The 25,602-nt window shown below is 38.0% G+C and overlaps 1 protein-coding gene across 3 annotated transcripts in view; it reads right to left on the bottom strand.

The window, feature by feature from the left end:
- SMARCA5 (SWI/SNF related, matrix associated, actin dependent regulator of chromatin, subfamily a, member 5) overlaps positions 1 to 25,037 on the bottom strand; it is a 37,025-nt gene extending 11,988 nt beyond the window's left edge. For 2 of the 3 annotated variants that reach the window (XM_023754708.1, XM_023754717.1), the window contains exons 1-13: positions 24,426 to 24,968; positions 20,734 to 20,808; positions 17,872 to 18,038; positions 15,730 to 15,830; positions 13,888 to 13,988; positions 12,980 to 13,159; positions 11,695 to 11,850; positions 11,476 to 11,607; positions 10,312 to 10,380; positions 6,012 to 6,121; positions 3,136 to 3,362; positions 1,328 to 1,449; positions 1,091 to 1,243 (exon numbers count right to left, since the gene is read on the bottom strand). In XM_023754708.1, coding sequence (XP_023610476.1) covers positions 1,091 to 1,243; positions 1,328 to 1,449; positions 3,136 to 3,362; positions 6,012 to 6,121; positions 10,312 to 10,380; positions 11,476 to 11,607; positions 11,695 to 11,850; positions 12,980 to 13,159; positions 13,888 to 13,988; positions 15,730 to 15,830; positions 17,872 to 18,038; positions 20,734 to 20,808; positions 24,426 to 24,602 — 1,770 coding nt within the window. In that variant the 5' untranslated portion in view covers positions 24,603 to 24,968. Of the gene's footprint in view, positions 1 to 1,090; positions 1,244 to 1,327; positions 1,450 to 3,135; positions 3,363 to 6,011; positions 6,122 to 10,311; positions 10,381 to 11,475; positions 11,608 to 11,694; positions 11,851 to 12,979; positions 13,160 to 13,887; positions 13,989 to 15,729; positions 15,831 to 17,871; positions 18,039 to 20,733; positions 20,809 to 24,425 lie in introns of all 3 variants that reach the window. The other variant, XM_006081731.3, reaches the window with a different exon arrangement.
- Between the last annotated feature and the right edge of the window lie 565 nt (positions 25,038 to 25,602).

The raw sequence follows: 25,602 nt of genomic DNA, 5'->3' as shown, positions 1-25,602 counted from the left end.
ACATCATAGCTGCTGAATCTGTGAGAACTATCAGATTAGTTTTACTAAATTATACTGAGATAAAATACACATAATGTCTCAAGGCAATAAGTAACTATAGTTTTTAGGTTTGATAGTTTATTAAAAATCTTTTTCAAAATGTTTTTCTACCTAAGTCAAATATAAATTTTCACTGCTATGAACTCTACAAACAATATAAAAATCCCAGTCTGGTAAGTTCAACAAACCACATTCCTATCAAACACCCGGATCTTATTGCTTCATCTTCCGAAGAATATAGGATGGAAGTGACTAACACCAGAGATGTAACAGTTGGGTCTACATTCACCAATATCATGGGTCAAGTCTCTAGCAATAGTATCAGTCTTAAGAATTTGTTAAGTTTTCTATTTAATCTACAGATCATAAACTTTCTCAAAAAAGAATCATCTTCCTGATCTGGCCAAGGTATTCCCACACATGGGCCTAAATATTAAGCATCTAATGTGGCAGGAAGTTTGTAGTTCACAAAACCTATTTCCTGTCCTTCTAGAGCACAACTACATGATCATTTAGCGATTCCCTTGCAGTCAAGTATGCTATTTGACTAGCTCTGCCCAAGGAATATTAGGGCAATTTCAGGTCTCACCCATAAAAAATTTTCCTCAGCTCTCTCTCTTCCCCCTTCTGCCACCAGAATGCAGAGCACAAAGCAGGATTCCAAGGTCCTAAGATATGACAAAGCTGTAAAATGGAAATACAGATGGTCCCAGACTTACACTGGTTTGATGATTTTCCGACTTTACGATGGTGTCACACCAGTAGAAACCGGGTAGGCTAAACTCTAACATTTGGCAGGTTAAATGCCGTTTCAACTTACAGTATTTTAAACTTAATGATGAGATTATGTCCCAAGAACATAACTCCATTGTAAGTCAAAGAGCATGTGTATATTGATATAGATGGAAGAGCAACTGTAAAGTATCACTGAACTATCAGGTCGGAGGAAAATAACATTCTAATCAGTTAAATCACTGGCATTTGTAGATTATTATATTGCTTTAACTAAAAAATCTGTAAGTACAAAATAATAAATTTATTTATCTCTTACCATGGCCTGGAGATCTACTTGGGGATTCCAATCTGAATCATACAAAATTACTACATCAGCAGTAGCAAGATTGATGCCAAGACCACCAGCACGTGTGCTTAACATGAAAACAAACTTTGTGCTGTTTGGTTCATTATATGCATTGATGGAGTCCTATACACATAAAATAAAAGAAATGTCAGACAACTGTTTTATCTGATATTTATTTTTTATCTCCCCTTTCTGGATTTTACTCACTTGTCTCTCATCATGGGGTGTCTGCCCATCCAATCTGCAGTACTCATAATTTCTCCACATGCAGTAATCTTCCAAAATGTCCAATACCCTTGTCATCTGACTGAAGATTAGTACACGTGAACCTATTGAATATAATAGCACATTATCGTAAAAAAAAAAACAAACAAACAAAACCCTCTTTAAAAATTTAAAGCTAACCAATTACTCCTTAATTTTAAGTTACCTACTTGGTTACAAGAAAAATTACATTATTTATTAACCGAGTCAGTCACTCCTCATCTTTTCCCCATTATGACATATATAGAAAAGGGCAACATTTGTACAGCACACTAAGGTAAATAGGAAAGGGTATATGTGTCTACTCTGGAAGGTCTTGCCATCCCAAAGGCTGAATCATTACCTTTTAATCACACATATAGGGTGGGACAAAAGTTGTTAGTGAATTGGCTTTTAAATATCGTACACTTCAACTTTAGGAAATGCCAGAATCGTCTTTTCTGTAGTGCTCATTTTAGCATTTGAACTTTTAAAAAGTTTTCATCAGTTTTTATTTTTTAAACTGATTTTGAGAGAGGAAGGGAGGAAACACTGATGTGAGAGTGAAACATCGATTGACTGTTTTTGATAGTCATTATCATATAGTCATCTATTGGTGTAACTGTCATTCTTATCAAAATACACAGAGAAAGCCCAGCCAGTGTGGCTCAGTTGTTTGAGCATCATGACACCCACCAAGAGGTGGCTGATTCAATTCCCAGTCAGGGCACATGCCCGAGTTGTACATGCAGCAGGCAGCTGATGGATGATGTTTCTCTCATAGATGTTTCTATCCCCCCCTCTCCCTTCCTCTCTCTCTCTAAAACCAATAAAAACATACATTAAAAAAAATAGAGAGAAGGACTTGTATGCATGCACGTAAGCATAAGCAATGGACGCAAGGCACTGGGAGGGGGGTAAGGGCATGTGCCGGGGGGTCAGTTGGGGGAAGGTCAATTGGGAAAAAAAAAAGGAGACATATGTACTACTATTTGTAATACTTTAAACAATAAAAAAAAAAAGAGAAACAAATGGAGAAATCTGAAATTTGACAGGAGACAAGCAGGTACAATATAGATAAAAACAAGTTTTGCCATGAGTTTATAATTGTTAAAGCTGGATCTATACTAAGTTAGCTGTAAATTCATAAAATTGGACCCATATACATAATATTTAAGTAAGTAATTGAAAAACAATACCACAAACACACCATCACTGTCTACCCAAGTATCTAGGAACTGTGTATAGGTGGGGAGAGCATTCTTAGCATTTTATAACAAAAAGTTGGTATTTCTGGGAAAACATATATAAAATGAGAACTCTTCCCCCCCAAATCCGGAAGTATGGTTGCCTTAACTCCTGATACTTTCTAAACGACTTAAAGCCTATAATTTGGAAGAAGGTAGAGCTCAAATAATGAATACAAGTTTTTAAATATTCTACACTTCAACTTTAGGAAATCCCATCTTTTCATGTAGTGCTCCTTGACATTCAAACTTTAAAAAAATTTTCATTACTTCTTTTTTTTTAAAAAACTGATTTTTAGAGAAAGGAAGGGAGGAAAGAGAGAAACATCGATATGACAGTGAAACATCGATCGGCTGCCTCCTGCATGCCACCTACCGGGGATCGAAGTGGCAACCCAAGTATAAGCCCTGACCTGGAATTGAACTGGCAACCTTTCAGTGCATGGGATGATGCCCAACCAACTGAGCCACACTGGCCAGGGCAGGGCTCATTACTTCTTATTATGATACAGGTAACACAGATACCTTGTTCTTTTAGTTTAGGAAGCAGCTTGTCTAGCACTACCATCTTGCCACTGTTGGTGACCAAATGCATATCTGTTGTATAAGGTGGACCAGGCTCCGCTCCATCGAAGAGGTATGGGTGATTACAGCACTTCCTCAACTGCATCAGGATGTTCAATAACCTCATTTTGTCCATTTTCCCTGCAGAGTTCAGAATGTCTATATCCTTCATTAATATCCGAGTATACCTATTGGGAGAAAAATATATTGAGAGGGCTCAAATGTTCCCTGATCAGTTCCTGCCACTTTACACACTCAATCACCTTCCCTACTTCAATCCAAAAAAAAAAAAAAAAAACACCCACAAAAAACCTGTAAAAAACAACCCATCAACTTCTCAAGTGTGGTTAGGAATTTACCATATATAATCTCTTTCTTTTTTCCTGTTTTTCTCTATTGCCCTCAGTGTTCTTATGTCCACACTTGTGCCTTGGGCATTGAGGCCCAAAATAGTATAAATTCATCTCCTTGGGATAAATTAAAACAGTATAATACCACATTTAAAAAATAATTAATAAGCATTAACTTAAAACCTAAGTTTAAACATGGTTTTAATTTTCAATCTTTTCTAAGAGAAGAATTTCATATCCATTGTAGCTAGTACAGCATTTGGGTACGAACACTAATTGAGGAGGGAGGAAGAATCATGAGAGGTAAGGCATGACGATGAGCATAAGAGGAATACAACATGATTTAAATATAAATAAAAGTACATGGGAGAGGTCATACAAGCTACAGCCACAGGCCAGATTGTAAAAAGCCTTGAATACACACTAAGTATTTAGACATTATCCTGCAGGACAGAGCAATCTGTCTAAATAGCAAAGTTTCAGGACCTTGAAACCTCAACAAAGCAAGCTTAATAACCTACGCAATCTATGCTTAACAGCTCCAATTATGGGGCACAAAATATTATTAAAGGCAGTCCTTTCCATCACAGTTCTAAGATAGTTTATCAGTATGTTTAGCTAAAAAAGATCTGTCGTCCTTTAGCACGGACTCATGTTTTAGTTCTGTTCTTTAGAGTCATACAAGATAAGCCTAGTATCTTTGCTACCTTATAAAAGCCTTTCAAAAGTTTTGAGGATATTTAAGGTGGTCTACCATAGTTCTATGGTGGTTCTTTTCCATTAACACATCCATTTCTTTAAATTACAGCCTTTCATTATGTTTCCCAACTACTCCAGCCCCTTGTAAATACTTACCAATATTAAGTACAGAATTGAATATACCTGAGATGTGGTGTAACCAGTAAAGAACAAGGTGGTTAATTATTTCCTGCCCTTAAACACTACACTTACATTAATACTCCCGCTCATCCGGGCCCCACTGCACCTGCCGCGGGCTCGCACTCAATCAGTCCCAATCAGGAGAGGCTTGTGTCGCTGCAGCAGTGCTCGCCAGCCACGCTCACCAGCCATGAGCCCTGCGTCTGGCACCCTCCTGAGGGGAGTAGCCTGGGATTGGGCCGAAACCAGGTCTTTGACATCCCCCGAAGGGTCCTGGATTGCGAGAGGGCACGGGCCAGGCCGAGGGCCCCACCAGTGCACGATTGGGGGTGGGGAGGGACTGTGGGAGGGCTCCAGGGCATGTCCAGCCCATCTCCCTCAGTCCTCATCAGCTGACCCAAGCAGCAAGCTAACCTACTGGTCGGAGCGTCTGCACATCATAGCAACTGGTCGACCAGTAGACTGTCTGCCACCCTGGTGGTCAGTGCATGTCATAGCGAGCGGTTGAGCGGCCTTAGCATATCACTAGCATATTATGCTTTGATTGGTTGAACAGTCAACTGGTCACCAGACAACCGGACACTTAGCATATTAGACTTTTATTATATAGGATGTGTTTAGGTTACAGTATCTTTTTGTGTAGCTAACTCACATTGTTGGTTTAAGTTGAGCTTTCTATCATACACACACAAATTAATACTAACTTAAAGGTTTCTAGCCTTTTGGATTTCATACACCCATAAAACTTGGGGAGGGGGGGAAGCCCTGACCAGTTTGGCTCAGTGGATAGAGCGTCAGCCTGCGGACTGAGGGGTCCCAGGTTCGATTCCGGTCAGGGGCATGTACCTTGGTTGAGGGCACATCCCCAGTAGGGAGTGTGCAGGAGGCAGCTGAATCGATGTTTCTCTCTCATCGATGTTTCTAACTCTCTATCCCTCTCCTTCTCCCTTCCTCTCTGTAAAAAAGTCAATAAAATATATTAAAAAAAAAAACAAAACAAAACAAAACTTGGGGGGGGGGGGGGGGAAGTAGCTTACAAGGTTTTCAAGATTTTTATTTTGTCCTATGTAGGTGTTTTAAAAAATAGCCACCATGTATCATGACCATAATTTCACAAAAAGACATTTTATCCTGCCTAAAATAAGACATCAACAAAGAATGGAATCTTTTAAATTAAATAAATGTAGCTTTATGGAATAAAATAAAGAACTGCATTTTTCTCATATCTATACAAATAATCTGCAACTTCAGAGACCAGCACCAATCCCTAACCCAGAATCTACAACCTACTAAGTTAATTATGTATCTCATGTCTGTGCAACCAAAGCATCCTCTTTAAAAAAAACTCAAGTAGAGGACTTTATATTGTATTCCTGTTTAATAAATCCCAAGTTTGATTTTCAGATTCATAAACTTCCCATCCTGATTCCATCATCCAATAGTTCTAAGACTTTGTATCATACATTTGATTGGCAAGCCCTGTGTTATATGACCAGAAAACTCTTCATGCTGAGTTCAATCCAGCCAACAGAAATTCCTGGAAGTCATAAATTAGGAAAACAAAATACAAATGAAAATTAGTGAAAAATCAATAGTGCTATCACATACCATTCCCTTTGCATTTTGCTGAGACCCACATAGATTTTTACTTCCTTTTTGGGGGGCAAACTCTTTTCAACATCAGCCTTAATTCGACGAAGGAGGAATGGACGCAAAACCTTAAAAAAAATAAAAAACAACAGATGACCTTATCTGTAACCAAAGTATTTAATTTCAGGATCTCAAAATTGCCTATTAAGTACATGGGAAAGAAACTTATCTGTTTAAATATCAAGTGAGTTTTAGGACTTCTCCCTTCCAAATATATAATAATTTATTAGTGAGTTCCTGAAGGGTAATACAATATCATTATTTAATATATGTAATGAGTATATCTTGTTATAGTGTCATAAATTACTAAAAATAATAAGCTTTAAAGATAATATTTTCAACATTCACTGCGTTTCAGGTTAGAACTAGTTACTTGCATAAAGATTGTCTAACATTACTTAAGAAATAGCAAGATCCACATTAAGATGTCTTTACAGTTACAAGTTTTTAAAACCTTCCCAGTCACTATCCCCCTTTCATCCCAAAGGGTAAGCAATATTTTTATACTTTTTAGCATAGTAGATTGGTTTTGCCTGTTATTTTTAACTTTATATACATAGATTCATTTATATCTAGTTTGTTTTATTCAACATCATGCTTACAGACATATCCATGTTGTGTGTAACTCATTTTCATAAACTGTCAAATATGAAACTAAAGAAACCCTGTTTTTATTTGTATCTTCCCTTGTGCTATTTATACTGGCTTATCTAAACACTATGTTCCCCACTGGCCCTCTTCCAGAATTGTCCATGTAAATGCAGCAGGATGAATCCAAGTAAAACCAGCAAAGAAACCACTCAACCAACCCATAAATTCTGGAGTTATTAAATATATGCTTATTAAGGTTTTCTGGGGGTGGGATGTTTTGCAGTACTAGAAAACTGACACATCAAGTAAGAATTATCTCATTCCTAAGTATACCCATGCAAATTCTGAATATCCTCTTTCAAGACCGCAGGAATTTCAGAGCAAAAATTAAGAGTAGAAAGGTCATTACCAGACCTCCTCTTATGGATTTGATAAGCATCTTTGTACTACTTTTCTGAATATAAACAGAGATGCAAAACTGGTTGATCCTGTTGTGGGGACTGTTTTACCTATAAGCACTTATCCTATATAATAAAACCTTAATATGCAAATTGACCGAACGGCGGAACAACCGGTGGCTATGATGCGCACTGACCACCAGGGGGCAGATGCTCAACGCAGGAGCTGCCCCCTGATGGTCAGTGCGCTCCCACAGGGGGAGTGCCACTCAGCCAGAAGCCGGGTTCATGGTTGTCAAGCGCAGCGGCGGTGGTGGGAGCCTCTCCCGCCTCCGCAGCAGTTGGACATCCCTCGAGGGGTCCCAGACTTCTAGAGGGCTCAGGGAAGTGCACGAATGTCATGCACTGGTCTCTAGTCTATTTAATAAAGCAAAGCATACATATATACTCCAGAATCCTTCAAATGGGTAAATCTAAATTGAGGTCTTACATGTTTAAAACAAAGGTACGTAGATTATCACCTTTAAATATCTAACAAAATGAATTTAAGTGCACAAGAATTTTAAAGTACCATATCATTAATTTATATAGTAACTGAACATTCAGACTTAATTTTCCCCGCTGTTCAAATATCCACTATGAGTGAGGCGGATACAAAGAATATAAGTTGTACACTTTAAACTAATATTACATTGTATGCTAGCTATACTTTACTTTAGAAAAAAAAAAAAAAAAAAAAGACAGACAGCCCGGCCAGCATCGGCTTAGTGATTGAACAACGACCTAGGAACCAGGAGGTCACGGTTCAATTTCCTGTCAGGGCACATGGCCTGGTTGTGGGCTTGATCCCCAGTGTGGGGCATGCAGATGGCAGCCAATCAATGATTCTTTCTCATCATTGACGTTTCTATCTCTCTCTCCCTCTCTGAAACCAATAAGATGATATGTATATAAAAGAAAAACAAATATGACATGTTTTCTGCCTTTTTGTTTACAATGCATCAGAGAAAACACTTGTAAATTAGTCATTTCAATACCCTGTGCAAAGTCCTAATATGTTAGAATGCCAAAATTATCAAAGATGGAATGCACAGGTGTCTCTTGGCTGGCCTCAGCTTTGGTATTCTTAAAAGAGGTGACTTAATCAATGAGTCTTAGGCTAGGTACTAATCAAGAAGGCAGGAAAGGGGATACCAGATGTAACTGGAAAATAAGCAGACAGAGAGACTGGAATTAGCATGTTTACAGAAAACTGACATGGGTTCAGCAATTCTAGCAAATTAAAGCTTGACATAAGAAGTGAAATAACTAGACTTAGCAAGAGGGGGTGGGGGTGGAATATAACACCTTATAAGATACATAAATGCCTAACCACTACACTGTACACCTGAATGTCAACTGTAATTTAAAAAATTTTTTTAAAGATGTGAAATAGAAGTTGGAGAAATATTAGATCATGTAAAGGGGGTTGAGGGGGATTATGTCCCTCTAAGCCAGCGGTTCTCAACCTGTGGGTCGCGACCCCTTTGGGGGTCGAACAACCCTTTCACAGGGGTCGCCTAAGACCATCGGAAAACACATATATAATTACATATTGTTTTTGTGATTAATCACTATGCTTTAATTATGTTCAATTTGTAACAATAAAATTGGGGGTCACCACAACATGAGGAACTGTGTTAAAGGGTCAAGGCATTAGGAAGGTTGAGAACCATTGATCTAGAAGGTATTATACTAAGTCAGATAGAGAAAGACTAAGACCATACGATTTCATATATATGTGGAATCTAAATAACAAAATAAACAAACAAAACAGAAACAGACTAATAGTTATAGAGAACAAACCAAGGGTTGCCAGAGAGGAGGGTGGGGGCTGAGTGAAAAAGGTGAAGGGATTACAAACTACAAACTGGTTGTTACAAAATAATCATGGGGATGTAAAGTACAGCATGGAGAATATAGTCAATCCTATATAATAAAAGCATAGTATGCAAACTGTCCGCTTGACCGGAGTTCTTCTGGGAGTTCTACCAGGGGGCAGGCTGGCCAGGGGAAGGGAGGGAGCACTTGGCCAGCAGACAGCAGCCACTAGGGACCCTACCACTAGGGCCTCTAGTAATATAATAACTATGTATGGTGTCAGATGGATACTAGATTTATTGGGGTAATCAATCACTTCGTAAATTGTGTAATTGTCTAACCCAGCGGTTCTCAACCTGTGGGTTGCGACCCCTTTGGGGGTTGAACGACCCTTTCACAGGGGTCGCCTAAGACCATCGGAAAACACATATATAATTACATATTGTTTTTGTGATTAATCACTATGCTTTAATTATGTTCAATTTGTAACTATGAAAATACATCCTGCATATCAGATATTTACATTATGATTCATAACAGTAGCAAAATTACAGTTATGAAGTAGCAACAAAAATAATTTTATCGTTGGGGGTTACCACAACATGAGGAACTGTATTAAAGGGTCGCGGCATTCGGAAGGTTGAGAACCACTGCTCTAAGCCTTAGAGGGACATATGTAACGGAACATATGTAAGGGAACATATGTAACGCGTACAGACGTTTTTGCTTGTCACAAACGGGAGCTTGCTTACTGGTATCTCTGATAGAAGTGTCAGGATGCCATTACACAGGAAAATCAGCTTCCTCCTCCCCCAAAGAATTATCCTGACTGGAATGTCAATAGAAGTTGATTATATACCTTGCTTACAAGGTCTGGCTTTATCCTGTTGGCCAGGGTTTCTTTATCTGGGGGTCTATTAGATAAATTTTTCTATCTACCAGCTTTCACTTGTGAATCTTCATAGCAAGGAAAACTCTGCTCACAATGCACCATGAGCAATTGCTTATACACAGTCACTGGATTTAAGAACTGAACGGATGGAGCTTTAAGCCTTTCAGAATGAAACCTGATATAGATTCTTCTACAGAATGTAAATGGAATTAACCTTTGAAAACTTGTCTATGTTAATCTTTATGCAACTCTTCTTTTCCCCCACTGTACTTCTTTTTAACCCTAAGGGATTACTTTTTCCAATCACTAATCCAGGATTGCATCCCAGGTCCTAACACTAAAAATGCCATACATCACTCCTTCCCCCATTATAAGATCAAATCATTAAGTAGCAGGATTCAAACAGACCGGATTCTAAAGCCACTATATTTTGTTAACAGAGAAGTAATCCACTAATTTAAATCTCTATCATTATTCCCATTTAGAAATGTGTTTTAATCATACTGTAAATACTTACCATGTGAAGCCTCTCAACTAGCTTTTGATCCCCAAGGCAATTGTTTGTATCAAACCAGGAATCAAAGTCCTAGATTAACAAACAAAACATATGCTAAAATCAGAGGTAATAATACAAATATCCTATTATGCTAGCTATAGCACTGATTTCTAGAACTGTTTAATATTTGAGTTGTGAACCACAAAAATCATTTCGTTTTAATCCCCTATTTTTCATAGGTGCACTATTGTTAGCAAATAATTTTATAACTAGTTTGAAAATCATATTATTTCCAAACATTTTTAAAAAAAACATTAAGATGACAATTTTCAGTGAAAATAGTTGGAAAGCAAGTATAAAAATAACTAGAAAATTAATATTCTTAAAATATATCCTGTTTCAGAAAAGCTTAAAAATTAAAATCACACTCTAGCCGGTCTGGCTCAGTGGATAGAGCGTCAGCCTGGGGACTGAAGGGTCCCAGGTTCGATTCTGGCCAAGGGCGCATGCCCGGGTTGCAGGCTCCATCCCCAGTGGGGGGCGTTGCAGGAGGCAGCCGATCAATGATTCTCTCTCATTGATGTTTCTAGCTCTCTCTCCCTCTCCCTTCCTCTCTGAAATCAATCAAGAAATATATTTAAAAAAATAAAATAAAATCACTTCAGAGTTTGTTCTCTAAGACCACACGGACTGTGGTAGGCAGTTAGAGGAGCAGAGCAAGGACGATGGGCCAGGTACAAAAGGTGACCAGGGTGAAAACCCCTGGGTGCCTAGCAAAGGGCAATTATAGGGTGGGACCTCACCCCCAGGGTGATCTTTCTTCCCCTAGCATATTCCTGGTCATGGGATTGGCACTCTGACCTTTTTTCCCTAGAGATAACATCTAGGCCTCAGTTGTATTTCAGCTCCAGGCACAGAAAAGCAGCAAAACCAGACAAGCAACACCATGGCCAAGGATGACCTCAGGAACAGCTGCACTGAATAATGACCCCCTGCCCTGGTGCCTACCCTGAAAGGATAGACTTGGAAAGCTGCTGAATATGCATTCTATTGAGCTCTTCCCCTGTCACCTCCCCTAAAAACCTTAGGAGTGCTGAAAAGCAGGCCAATTCTATTACAAGAAAATGTATAACATTTAAATAAAAACATTATTAGTCCAACCAGAGAACAATTAGAAATACTTACATCAGCTGAATTAAAGACATCTGGCAACAAAAAATTAAGAAGTGACCAGAGCTCATGCAAGTTGTTTTGAAGAGGTGTTCCAGTTAGTAATAGTCGATTTGTAGTCTTGAATTCCCTCACTATTTCTGACAACTGAAAGAACCAAGATCATCATTAGTATATTCTGCATGTTGATCACATAATGGCACAAATAATTTTCACATCTAAATATCAGATTACCTTAGATTTTTCATTTTTGATCCTGTGAGCTTCATCTATAACTAAGTACCTCCAATTAAATTTTTTGAAAACAGACTTCTCTTTGATAAGCATTTCATAAGATGTTACACATACATCCCATTCTCCTGGCAATAAAACGTCTCTGACAAAAGCAGCCTGTGTAGCAAGACAAAAAAAAAAAAATAATAATACATCATGCAGAAATAAACTATATATCAAATTTGTTGGTGACTAGTAATCTAATACACAAAAGTGGTGGGAATATTAAAAAGGCTAGTTATCTATATTATACAAGGTTTCTTATCACTAAAGTTAATTTCATTAGTCATTTAAGTGTTGAAGCCATTTAGTAAAAAATAACTGACAATATTAATCAGGGCAAAATTCAACAGACTAACTCTTAAAATGTTTTCTTTCTCAGATTCCACTAGGTCCTGAAATTCTTAGAAGACAGGTTTAGGAAAAAGGGGGATGGGTCTGACATACAGAAAGACAGTGGACTAAAGGATAGTTTGCAGTAAGCATTTTCACGCCTTTCATGTTTATGGACTGTAGTAAGACATTGTATTACTATTCTCATTTTACAAGTAAGGAAGTGAAGCAAATAGTGGTTAAACAATTGGGCTCCAAAACATAAAAACCAATTTGGTAACTTAAAATACTCAAAGTATCTCTAAAGGGAGGAAAAAATATCAAGAATCATCACTGATAACCAAATAAAGGGAAAACAAAATTAAGCATATAATCTTTCAGTACAGGTTGAGTAAATTTTTAAATCTAAGGTTTATGTTTTTAACAGTATTATTTCCATTTCTTCTTCTAAAAGGATGTCAAATTGATAAACATCTTAACTTTATTTCGATAGCTATCATACCAACTCACCAAATTACTATAATTGACTTAGTCCATTTTAAAAAATCACTATTTTATGACTATTAACATTATATGCTCCAATCCAAAAAACTGACTCCTTACATTTCCAACCACCTCACACACTTATCTTCTTTTAAAAACAAGAAAATGCTTCTAGAATGAGAACACAGCCTTTGATTTTATACAACCACCCCCAAAAACAGGAAAAACAAACTATATTCTCACAGCTCTCTATAGTCTATAAATCCTTTCCCCCAATATGATTAACCCCCACGGCAATACTACATTTGTAAATTACTAATATTTGTAAAGACCAAGTTTATTATGGACCTCTGCTCTTTTATCCCTCCTCTAGCTATTCCCTCTGCACCAAACCTACATTATTTTAATATCAAAAATACTAGAAACTTACTCTTTGTTCTTTATCTCCTATTAAACAAACAGACCTAAGTGTTGGTACCCATCTCTTGAATTCACTCATCCAGTTGTGTAATGTAGACTTAGGAACCAAAACCATGTGAGGGCCAGGAATGTTTCTATAGTGTTTCATGTATCCAAGAAGAGAAATTGTTTGAAGAGTCTTTCCCAAGCCCTGAAAGATTTCAGAATAACCACAAAGTAATTAAAAACAACAACAACAACAGACTTCCATATTTATACTTTCTGACATATTCATTTAAAAGAAAAGCTATGTGTTTTTAATAGCTAACAAATGACAAAAGATTTGATATGTGTCACGTTTATGATTGTTGTGTCATTTATATCGTACAAGTCTGTGAAGGAGGTCACCAAACAGAGCTACGGAAACCCATTTCTTTTGACTCCATACTTTCTCCAAACAATTGAATGTTTTATCACTATAGGTATATGGAAATGTTTTTAAACATTCACTACATAACTAGTAAGTAAACAAGAGATAAAATGTTTTATGAGACAGAACTGCACAAACTGCCCCCCTAAAAAAATATTTATTGATGATAAATTAAACATTCAATGACCTGTTGTTTTCTATAGAAGTGGGGGAAAATGGCAAAATCATTACATTACAAAAGTCAACCAAAAGCATGTTTCTCAAAATGTATTTTTTAAATGTATTACTTTCATAGATAATAATAAATAATTCCTCACAATTGAAATATAGATCCCACTTTATGAACAAAAGCAAGCTGCTTATATCAGTTTGTCAGAGAATTAGTTTGCTAACAGTTCTAGATTGTAATAAAAAAAAAACTATGTTATACTGTCTTCACTTTTACAAACATAATGGTATAAATTTTAAATTGCAAAATAACACCTTCTAAAAAACTACCAAACACATACCATTTCATCTGCAAGGATACCATTGATTCCATTCTCATACAAAGAAATGAGCCAGTTTAATCCCCGGACTTGATAATCTCTCAGTTTACCCCACTTTACATCTAAAAACAAAAGAGAAAACAAATACATATTTTAAAGACAAGAAATATAGGTAGGCAGTACCCTTCATCTGATACTAGAGGTTTAACTTGGGCCTACATGTCTTTACTCTTTCTTTACTAGATTTTAGAATGGGAAATTTGAAAGTTCTAATTTTGCAAGTCCCTGGAGGCAGTGACTGTGGTCTTGAGTGAAGTAGGAATAGATGGATAGGAAAGATAACCAGATGTAGGAAACATGACTGTAGACACAATACCCACCAAGCACTTGGGTTCCTGTGCTACCCATTTTTTGGTCCTGGAGGCTCTTATTTCCTTTTTTAATGTCATCACAAATGTTTCTAACCAAGTGTTTTTACCTTTCATGATGATCCAAATAGAGGTTCTCAGAGGATTTTATTTTCCTAACTAAGGGAAAATAGAAAATAAAAAGACTGCTTTTCCTTTATCCTTTTAAGTTACTTTTCCAATAGTTCCTACAAAGAGATACTATCGCCTGGCTGGGTGGCTCATTTGTTTGGAGTGTCATCTCACACACCAAGATTGCAGGTTCAATCCCCAGTCAGGGCACATATGGAAGGCAACTGATTAATGTTTCTCTCACATCAATGAAATGTCTTTCTTTCTCTCCTCCCCCCCCCCCCCCAACCTTCCTCTCGCTCTAAAATCAATAAACATATCTTCGGGTGAGGATAAAAAAAAAAAAAAGAGAGAGAGACAATCTCTCTTTCAGGGTTTACTACATATCCCTCCCCCCTCCCTTATTACCAAGTACTGTATATACATCCCAATCACCTGATTTTTTTAAAATGAGTACATTCAGTACCCCCATCCTCTTTCAAAAAACACTACTTCAGGATGAAAAGCTAACCAATGTTGGGAAAACTAGTTAAATGTAGGAATGTGAGAAAGAAATAACCCAAATAATTCAATTTCCTTCCCCCTTGTACCATACAACTGTCTCTGGCCTCTAGCATCATGAAAAGAAATGAAACTGGGTACTCTATAAACCCCCCTTAAAAAGTGCAAGTACACACTACACAAATTGCTGAATTTCTAACCAGATTTTGTCTTGCCTCAAGTTCAATTTCCAAAGAATTCAAGTTAACAGCAATAAAAAAACAAATCCAAACAGCATATCATATATGTATGTATGTATGTATGTGTGTGTGTGTGTGTGTATATATATATATTTATATTTATATATATTTATATATAAATATAAAAACTATTTCTAGTGTTACATATTCATTAAGGCAACAATTAACACAATGGCATTTTATGCCCCTTTGAAATTAGCACCTCTATCACAATATACTATCATTTCCATTAAAAAAAAATCTGAAGTTTATTTCACAACCAGTGAAATAAATTTCAAAAGACTACTAAACATTCCCTTTATAAATTACAGCCAAGATAAATCCAAAACATTAACCAAAGGATGTCTCAAAAGGGGATTTTTCACCCTAGCCAGTTTGGCTCTGTGAATAGAGCATTGGCCTGAGGACTAAAGGGTCCCCGGTTTGATTCAGGTCAAGGGTATGTACCTTGGCCCTGGTTGGGGCACGTGCAGTAAGCAACCAATTGATGTGTCTCTCACATCAATGTTTCTCTCGGTAAAAAAATTCAAATACATCAATCACAGTAGAAAATTTAAATCAAATTATCAGGTGAGAATTAACAACAAAAAAAGGGGGGTGAGGGAGTTTTCTAAAAATCAAGTGATTAAGTTCATAATACATACATGAAGGAGAGTCTTCAAATCGAGTACAAACATTAGTTGCTTTGGAGCTTTCTGTTAATAGTTCTTCATCCTCCTCTTGCTCAGTTCTACGGTGTCGATAACTATTAAGTTTAAAATAAAACCAAGTGTTATCAGTTTTGGCTGTAATTTTAACTAGCTGCAACTATTTCAACGTTAACAGTTAAGTTGGCTGACCACGATCCATAATAGTAATTAAAAATAGTATTTAAGTGAACAATCGAAATAGTTAGTAAATTTAAACTGGAAATGTTTTACAAGGTTTTCTAAAATATAGAATTGTTTAAACAAAGTAGTACCCTAAGTTAACCAGAACCAATAAACTTAAATGTGATAATTTATTTTCAAGGAAATATGCAGTCAGTTAAACCTCATAATTTGTATTTCAAAGTTACCTTTTTATGTATTTTTATCAGGAAAAAATAGTTCCAGAAATCACATTTTTAAAACTACCATTTTCACCAAAAGCTGCAGAATATGCAGAATAGACACATAGGAACTTAAGCAATGACTCTTAACCATAGATTCATCAGAATTACGCAAAGCTTTTTGAATACACAACCCCAGATTCAATATCCCAAGAGTCAGATACTAGTACATCCCTTTACAAACTAATTTTCTTAAGTCATAATAATGCCAGATGTCTTAATCCCGAAAGGGCTTAAGAAATAAAGTAAATTTTAGGTTAGCAAAACTAGTTACTCTCCAATTCTGAAGCATACAATTTTACACCTTTATACTTCCAAATGTTCTCACTTAAATTTGAAAATAGCAGATTATGCCACTATTATGACCTCTAAATCTAATTTATAGCTTAATTTCTACCAAGGGAAGAGAAGAAATCTATTAACTGAGGTGCCCTTTCCCTAATAACCCTAACAAGTAGACCAAGCTAAACAATTTTGTATTTACTATAGAATATCTAGATCTCATCTTAATAGAAGTGTTTTTCATGACACCATATTGACTACCCTATTACATAACCACTATAGTTCATATTTCTAGAGGATGAGACCGATGCCATTTAAACAGCTGCAAACTTTTAAGTCTGAAGCAATTTAAACACATCTGAAGTATAATGTTCTCTCTTATGAAGTTTCATAAGTATTAAAACAATAGCATTCTAGTTGTATACAATGGATAAGGAACAAAATATATTGGATGAGTGGAAAATCCAAATAAAATGAGGTCTTATGCTTATGTTTTCGATGATAATCCCTTTAAGACAGAGATTATACTTCCCATGCTTCTGTAAATTGTGTAGTAAGTTTAAGATGGTTGATAACAGTTTGTAATTTCCTCTTTTAGATAACCTTGAGTATTTTCATTCCTTACTTATCACATTTCATTTTTCACACAACCATTTAGGGCAGTAGTTCTCAACCTTCCTAATGCCTCGACCCTTTAATACAATTCCTCATGTTGTGGTGACCCCCAATTTCATTGTTACAAATTGAACGTAATTAAAGCATAGTGATTAATCACAAAAACAATATGTAATTATATATGTGTTTTCTGATGGTCTTAGGTAACCCCTGTGAAAGGGTCGTTCGACCCCCCCCCCAAAGGGGTCGAGACCCACAGGTTGAGAACCGCTGATCTAGGGAGTTGAGACTGCCATATATCTATTAATTATTACTAATTAAACATCTTAGTTATCCAACTAGCACAAAAATTCTAAAGCAGAATAAATAAATTCAACATAAAAGAGTTATTTCACACTTTGAACAATATCTTGACATGTCAATTGTGTAAAGACAACTAAGTATGTAACAAAAATTTTAAACAAATTGCTGTGGCAAAAATCATCATAATATTCCACAGATCAGCAGAGACTTAACCTCTGCATTTGTTTCCTCTCCAAGGAACAGCATAAATAGCATAAAATTTGAATTCCCTACTCAATATAGTTGTTGCAATCCACAAACTGTATAATGCTATAAAAAATAAGGCATTATGAAGATATATTTATTTATTTATACATGTATGAATACATCCTGCCCAAACCAATGGGGGCCAAATAACAGAATTAAAACAATTTTTTAAATGAAATGATTTTAAGCTTCTAATAAAGATTATAAAAATAAATCTGCGTCCAACTATGAAGTATAAACCATTACTCACTCGCCAACTGATAGCAAATTCTGTTTCTCATCCTTTTTGATTCGTGGGCGCCCTGGTTTCATCTTCAAAGGTGAGGTTGGAGTCTTCTGAGCAGCAGGCTGAATGAAATGTGCAAACAGCTCTGTCTGCTTTAATAAATACTCAAATCTATTTGCTCTGTCAGTTTGCTGCAAAAAATTTTGAGACACATTTTGTTAGATTAATATAAATTACTTCAGAAATCAAAGTTTTAACATGTCTCCATACAATGAACACAGCAATAAAAAGGAACAAGCTACCAATACATGCAACAACATAGATTAGTTTCAGAAGCTTTATGCTATATAAAAGAAACCAATCACATATGACTGACTATACATACTGTATGACTCTACTTTTATAAAATTCTAACTAATGATAGAACGCAGATCTGAAGTAGCAAGGGGAAGAGGGCAGGAGCAAACTTTTTGAGATGATGGAACTGTTTTACATCATAATTGTAGTGGTGGTTAAATGACTACGAATGTGTACCAAAACTTGAATTAAGAACTTAAAATTGTTGTGTAAAAATTAGACTCCAACAGAGCTGACCAAAAATAGCAAATGCAAATTTAGAAGACATAATGTAATATAAGTTAATTTATCCAAAAGTGGAGAAAAATGCATTGGTCATTAATCAGTTAGGCTGTGCCAATTTTAAAAAGGTATCAAGCATGGAAAGCACCTATTAAGTTCATTAATTATCCATTAACCCAATGCAGGTTTAATACTATTTCTTCCTTTCATATCTAACATCTGTCATTTTCAACAGTCCCTAGTATCACACCAAGAATGAAATAATTTGAACAGAAAAATTTAAGATCCTTGAAATCAAGTTTTTATAAAAATAAACAATGAAATCTAAAGTCATTAGGCAACAGACCCTTTGCAGACACACTAGTATTTTGGTTTTAAAAAGGGGAAATAAGAGCCCTAGCAGGTTTGGCTCAGTGGATGCATCTGCCTGTGGACTGAAGGGTCCCGGGTTCAATTCCTATCAAGGGTACATGGCCAGGTTGCAGGCTCAATCCCCAGTGGGGGTCATGCAGGAGGCAGCTGATCAATGATTCTCTCTTATCATTGATCTTTCAATCTCCCTCCCTCTCCCTTCCTTCTCTGAAATCAATAAAAATACATTTAAAAAAATAACAATAAAAAGGGGAAACAAGAGCAACAAATAGAGAAACCACTTATTTTTTAAATATCAGTTTTACAATGAATTTTACAAAGACCTTTTACCTAGCAAGCAAACACCAGAGGCATCCATATACCACTGCATTGTAAAAGCTATGTAATTTTTTAAAAAATCACACCAATATAAAAACTGAAGGCCAGCCCTAACCGGTTTGGCTCAATGGATAGAGCGTCAGTCTGCGGACTGAAGGATCCCAGGTTCGATTCTGGTCAAGGGCATGTACCTTGGTTTCGGGCATATCCACAGTAGGGGGTGTGCAGGAGGCAACTGATCGATGTTTCTCTCTCTCATCAATGTTTCTAACTCTCTATCCCTCTCCCTTTCTCTCTGTAAAAAAAATCAATAAAATATATTTTTAAAAAACCTGAAGGCCAATTTGCTACCAGCAAGGCACATGGTGAGAATGTTTCGTTAAGTCAAAAAATGACAGTCTTCTTAATTCATATATAATCGAAGAAAAGCCAAGAACATGCAACTAGAAGATACCGGGTCTAAAAAAAGACTATTCAATTGTTGCAGCAATTGTTTGAAATCAAGAGAAATATGCTCTGGAAATAAATTTAGATAGGTTAAAACCTAGCCATTTTAAGGTAAAAACTATTCTACATTCTTCAAATCACTGAGTAAGTAAGTATTCTTCACTTCTTTCACATTATCATCTTAAGTAGCTGTTCAACAAATACTTCTATCAGAAAAGGTACTTTGTCTCTTTATGAAGTTTTCATTATAGTCTACTATCAAAAACAAACATAATAGGTAAATTATGTTAAATTGTCAGAAAGTAATAAATGCTCAGGGGTAAAATGGTTGGAGGCATTTGGGCTACAAATAAATATGGCAGATGAAAACCAATGATAAGGATAAAAAACATCTAGAAAGAAATGTTCAGAAAGTAATGAACAAAAGAAAAGTCAAGTAAATAGGATATCATCAAAGAAAAAAGGGTCTCTCGGGCAAGTAAAAATCTCTGAGGCATGGTCAATAATGTGAAAGTCAAGTGAGATCAGGGAGAATGAAGCTAAAATTAAGCCACAGAATTGGCAATTAGAATCACTAACACAGTGTTAATAGCAAAATCTAAATTGTGACAGTTAAAGGAATGAATGGAAAAAGTAGAGCTGGCAACTATCTCTTTTTCTGTAAATAAGTTTGACAACAAATAAAGGAGATGGAACAGTTACAGGTACACACACATTTAAATTTAAAGCTTTTTGTAAATACTGGTTAAATGACATACAACAAAAGTTTCCTAGAGGATATGAAATGTGAGCTGGGTCTTTCAAGGATTCAATTATAACATCATGTCCTCTTTTGTAAAGATCCCATGCATATTGAATGCTATGAGCAAGGAGCTTATGTTATTCACTTTAATAACAATTTCTCTAGTCTTTAACTCATCTCACTGATGCTAAATTTTAAAATAAAGGGGGTTTTAACACAATCCATATAATTACATAGTATTATGTGAATTCATGTAAGACTTCTATATTTGCTCTATATAGGCAAATAAGAATCAGGTTAAAGAATCCCATGTTATACATTTCAATTGGCTATCTATGCCTAAATTAAATAGAACAGAAGTTTGGTATAGTCAATCACCTAATAAAAAGTTATTATTATAGACTCTATTCATATAACCTAGAACATACCATTTTTTCTTCATAGGTTGGATCTGGTTCTTGGATTTCTTTTTGCTTTCCAGGAGATGCATCATCAAATACTTCCTGGTAGGAGGAAAAAATCATGGATTGTTTTTCAAGAATAGTCAACACACCATTTTTAGACTGATTTCTGCCTGAAACACATTATAAGTAATATATTCTTGTCCCAGATAATTAAATGGCTATCACTAACCTTATAGAAAACCTTGATGAAATGTAACACCAAAATGATACAACCTATATATTAACACACATATGTAAACAGCATGGCTACTGACAATAAAACAGATTATTATCTACAACATCCTAGAACAAAATTATCTTCAGCAAATCTATTTCTTTTTCTAATAAAAATTATGAGATCAAATTAAACAGTATAAAAAGTGAAGAAAATGTTTCCTTTTACAGTCAAACCTCAATTCTCGAACATCTCCCATCCTGAACAATTCCTTCTCAACTTGACAACCCTTTCACGCATCTCAGGCAAAAAAAAAAAAAAAAAAAAAAAAAAAAAAGGAGAGAATTCTCGAGCATGCGTCAATTTATTGCTGTGAATATTTTTGTGGGTTTTTTTTTTGCTTTTGTTGCTGATTATTAAGTTTTCATTTTTTACTGTACATTTCCTTTTTGTTAAATTTTCAATTACATTTCATGTCCTTTTTGTTTTAAAGTATTATTTATAGATCAAACAGTACAGTAGACATGTAGTGTATATAAGAAAGGTTACAAAAGGGAATCATTTGGGGGTCCAGAACGGATTAATTCCATTTACATTATTTCTAATGGGAAAAAAATGCTTCAGTTTTCAAACAGCCTTCTGTAACGAATTAAATTCGAGAAACAAGGTTCCACTGTAATCACAAAATTGCAGTATCAACTATGCTACTATACAAATGTACACCTGGGAAGTAGTATTATTTAGTCACCCTGATTTCTATCTTTCGGAATACTGCAAAAAATTTTTCATGTTGCTTAAGTTGAATACAGTCTGATTCCTAAATTGGTAATAAATGTGTTACTCTTGCAAATTTATTCTTCCTGGTATTAAAAATGCCACAAACCACATAAAAAAAACAATACAGTACTAACTTCTACACTGCAAAGTTCTAATCATCTATTTAAAAAACAACATAAGGTCCAGCCCATGTAGCTCAGTGGGTGAGCATCCACCTATGAACCACAGGTGAATTCCCGGTCAGAGCACAAGCCTGGGTTGTGGGCTCAATCCTCAGCAGGCAGCATGCAATAGGCAGTAGATAGATGTGATGTTTCTTATAGATGTTTCTCCTTCCCCCCCTCTCTAAAACTCAATAAAAGCATATTTAAAAACAAAAATATTTCTGTGACAGTCAGCTTTGTCAAAAAAAAAACCCCACAACAAACCTGCTTTATATTCTATGTTCAAACACGAAAAGGGCATTAAATTTTTTTTCAACTGTGAAACATTATTGTCAGGAATTATAACACATTTATGCTCAAACCTGGTTTTTACCAGTAAACCTCAATGATTTCTAAATTCAGTTTAAAAAAAAATACTGAAGGTACATTTATTTTAAAAGACACACAAAAAATCACACTATAATATGAAAAAAACAATTAGTGAAAGACTAATAAAAGATAAAATTAGTAATATTCCTATATTGAGAAGTTTGAAATAACTGTCATTCTTCAGTAAATAAAACTGTCAACTATCTTTTTTTAAAAGAATATGACAGGACACATGTTGGAAAAGGGTCAGTTTCATAGCCAGACCTAGTTTCTATGACAGGTTCTACTTTCCCATTGGGCAAAGAAAAATATCACTGACTTCATATGGTACTTGTTATCAGATCAATATTCATACTAACTTTAACTCAACTTTAAAAACAGCAACTGAACAAAATATTTAGTTTAGGCTCTAAATTACTATTTTCTGATGTTTAAATAAGATCTCTAGCGAGACACTGGTTGTTATTCCAAAATTTGAATGACAGATCCTCTTGAGAAGCGAATGGAGACTATGAACATCACTTTGTAAAGAATTGCTCATTTAGATACACTATTTCAGTATCACAGATTTTCAACCCCCCTTACGCCATGGAGCAGATTAAACAGCCCTGGTGATCCAAAAGAACCATTTAAAACCTTAAGGGGGGGAAAAAGAGGCATCAGTAGATAGGAATTTGAGGCAAATCTCAAATCACTTAAAACTACAGAATATCAGGTATCCTATTCCACTAAAACCTACTAAACCACTCAAAGTTCTCTTTAAAATAACACAGCCCTAGCCAGTCTGGCTTAGTGGACAGAGCGTCCGCCTGTGGACCAAAGGGTTCGGGTTTGAGTCTGGTCAAGGGCACGCAACTCGGTGGCAGGCTCTGCCCTGGCCTGGGCCCCGGACAGGGCGCGTGCAGGACACAACTAGTCAATGTGTTCCTCTTCCACTCTCTCTAAAAATCAATGAAAAAATATCCTCGGGTGAGGATGAACAAAACAAACAAAAACTAGTAACACAATGTCACTTCACCCCAAACTAGACCTTTGGTGACCAAATAAAATAAACTATTGCGCCAGATGCTTCAATGGTCAACTGCGCTAGGGGTTCCTTACTGTGTCAACTCTGCACTAAGGTTCATTTTGAGAGCAGCAATACCTCCATGCTGCCTATCCAAGGATGGAAGGATCCCAGAAACCTTTGGGCCTAAAGCCTACACAGACTGAAGGCCAAGAATAAAATCTGGAAGAAGCACTTTGTTCCCAGACATCGCAAAACCTTGGAGCACACCCAAGAGACCCGCCTGGCGCTCCCTCATCTGTCCACCCCCTCCCCCACCCCACCCCCACTCCCGCAGGACTCTCACCATCCCCCGGCCAACACCAGCCCAGAAGGCAGGCTCAGCAGCAAGCAACAACCCCTCGCCCCCCAACCCGCCTCCAAAAAAGGCCAAGGCCCCAAAGGAGGAACTGAGCTGGATTGAAAGCCAACCCACCGACCCTGACCTACTAATTCATTCACCCACCCATCCACCCACTCCCCCCTCACATTAGGGGGGGAGGAGGGGGTCCAAGACACAGCTGCCACCGCCGGGCCGTTCCCCTCCCCAGGGGCACAGTGCCTGGGAGGGGCCACCATTCCCTCCGCCAGGGCAGCTGCGCCTCGCTCATCCCCACTGCGCACTCGGCCATCCAGCTCTCGCCATTGTTTTCTCCCCGGAACAGATACCGCCCCCGCAAGAACCGGGATTAAGAGGAGGAGGCCCAAGTCCGACGATGCGCAGCTTTTAAATGCACCCCCTCCTCCTCCCACCCCCCCTCCCCGTGTCTATCCCTCACTTGGAAGGGGACGCACTCTCGCCCTTCCCCCAAGTTCAGTGAAACTAAAACCTTGGTTCCGAGATGGGGAGGGGATTATGGGAGTCTGGGGCAAACAAACGGGAAGGTCCCGCTCCGCCTCAGTAACCAAGAACATCTGTTTCCTAAGAGTCTTGGAAGATGTGGCAAGGTTCGCTTAAAAAAAAAAATGTGCGGCGCCAAAAAGCCACAGTCCGCCTGGAAAGGTTAAGCACAGAAGGTGGAAGCATCATCTCAGGTCCAAAGGCCCGAGGCCGAGTTTGGGTGCAGAGGGGTCCGACCGCTAAAATGCGCGCAGGGCACCCGCTCCTCCTCTCCCACTGCGCGCCCTCCCCGGGCCGCACTCTCACCTCCATCTCCGAGTCCGCGGGGCCGGCGCCGGCCGCCGAGGGAGCCGCCTGGGCCGCGATGCCCTCGGGGCCGCCTTTGTTGCTGTTGCCGCTCCCGCTGCTGGCGGCCGAGGCTGCGGGCTTGGAAGGCGCGCTCTCGGGAGGCGGGGGTGGCGGAGGCTCGGCTGCGGACGACATGATGTTCCGTCTGCGTCACCCGCAGCCGCTGGGGGCCAGGCGCCGCAGGGATGAGGAGGCCTAGGCCGGGGCGGCTACGTCGCAAAGGACTGACGGGAGGGACGAGCGGGCTACCCCGATGCCCCGAGCGCCGGGATCCGCGGTGAGCCTGAGCCGAGCACCGCTCTCCTCGTCCGCCGCTTCCGCCGGGCTGAGGTTCGGCCGGTGCTGACCTCACGGCGGGAATCACGTCGACGGGAGTGGGCGGGGCCACCGGGTCACGGAGGTCAGGAAAGGCGGGCTGGTTTCCTGGAGGGTGGAGAGTTGAGGGAAAGGGAAAAGAAAGCCAAAGAAAGACCGAGGCGAGGAAAGAGACTCGCCACTTCGTCTTCTTGGGTCGCTATCATCGATCTCGCCAGGATCCAGGACTCTTATCTACGCCACTGACTTTCAACCCTCGCGAGATTGATAGTTGGCGAAGTGGCTGGGTTTAGGATGCGCATGCGCATTCTCCACGCCGTCCTCGTGGTCACGCCCCCTCCGGGATGAGTGGGCGGGGCCTCGGTGCGGAGCGTGGTGGCTTAGATTTAGGTTTGTGTGTGGGATCCGTGGACTGGACGCGAGTGCAGGCTTACACGTGTTCTTAACCGCCCAGTGTCTTCCGCCGCGGTATCTTCTTGTCCCTGCGTCGCTCCTGAGAACGTGCCCAGCTCCTGTGCCGCCTAATGAAACTTGGATGACTGCGCTGGCCTTAACCCCTATCCTGCCTCCCCCTACCGGCGTGACGTCACGGCGTGACGACATTATGGTTATCCCAAGTGACGGTTCAGTTTTTTGTTGTGGAGGAAAAAGTACCCATTAGTGTGATTTTTTATTTTTAGTTTTCACGTTATTTATGTCAGTCATATCTAAATACATTCTATTTCCCCTCAATACACACTTAGGTGATATTTCCTCTTAATTTATACGCTAAAAGTAAGCAAATTAAGTGCAGGCTACCTTAAGTGTATGAGTAACCAAT

This window comes from Myotis lucifugus, unplaced genomic scaffold (genome assembly GCF_000147115.1).
Source record: "Myotis lucifugus unplaced genomic scaffold, Myoluc2.0 scaffold_1, whole genome shotgun sequence".
NCBI classification, from domain to species: Eukaryota; Metazoa; Chordata; class Mammalia; order Chiroptera; family Vespertilionidae; genus Myotis; species Myotis lucifugus.
Note: the sequence above shows the minus strand (reverse complement) of the source record. Positions and strands in the feature narration are given on the sequence as shown.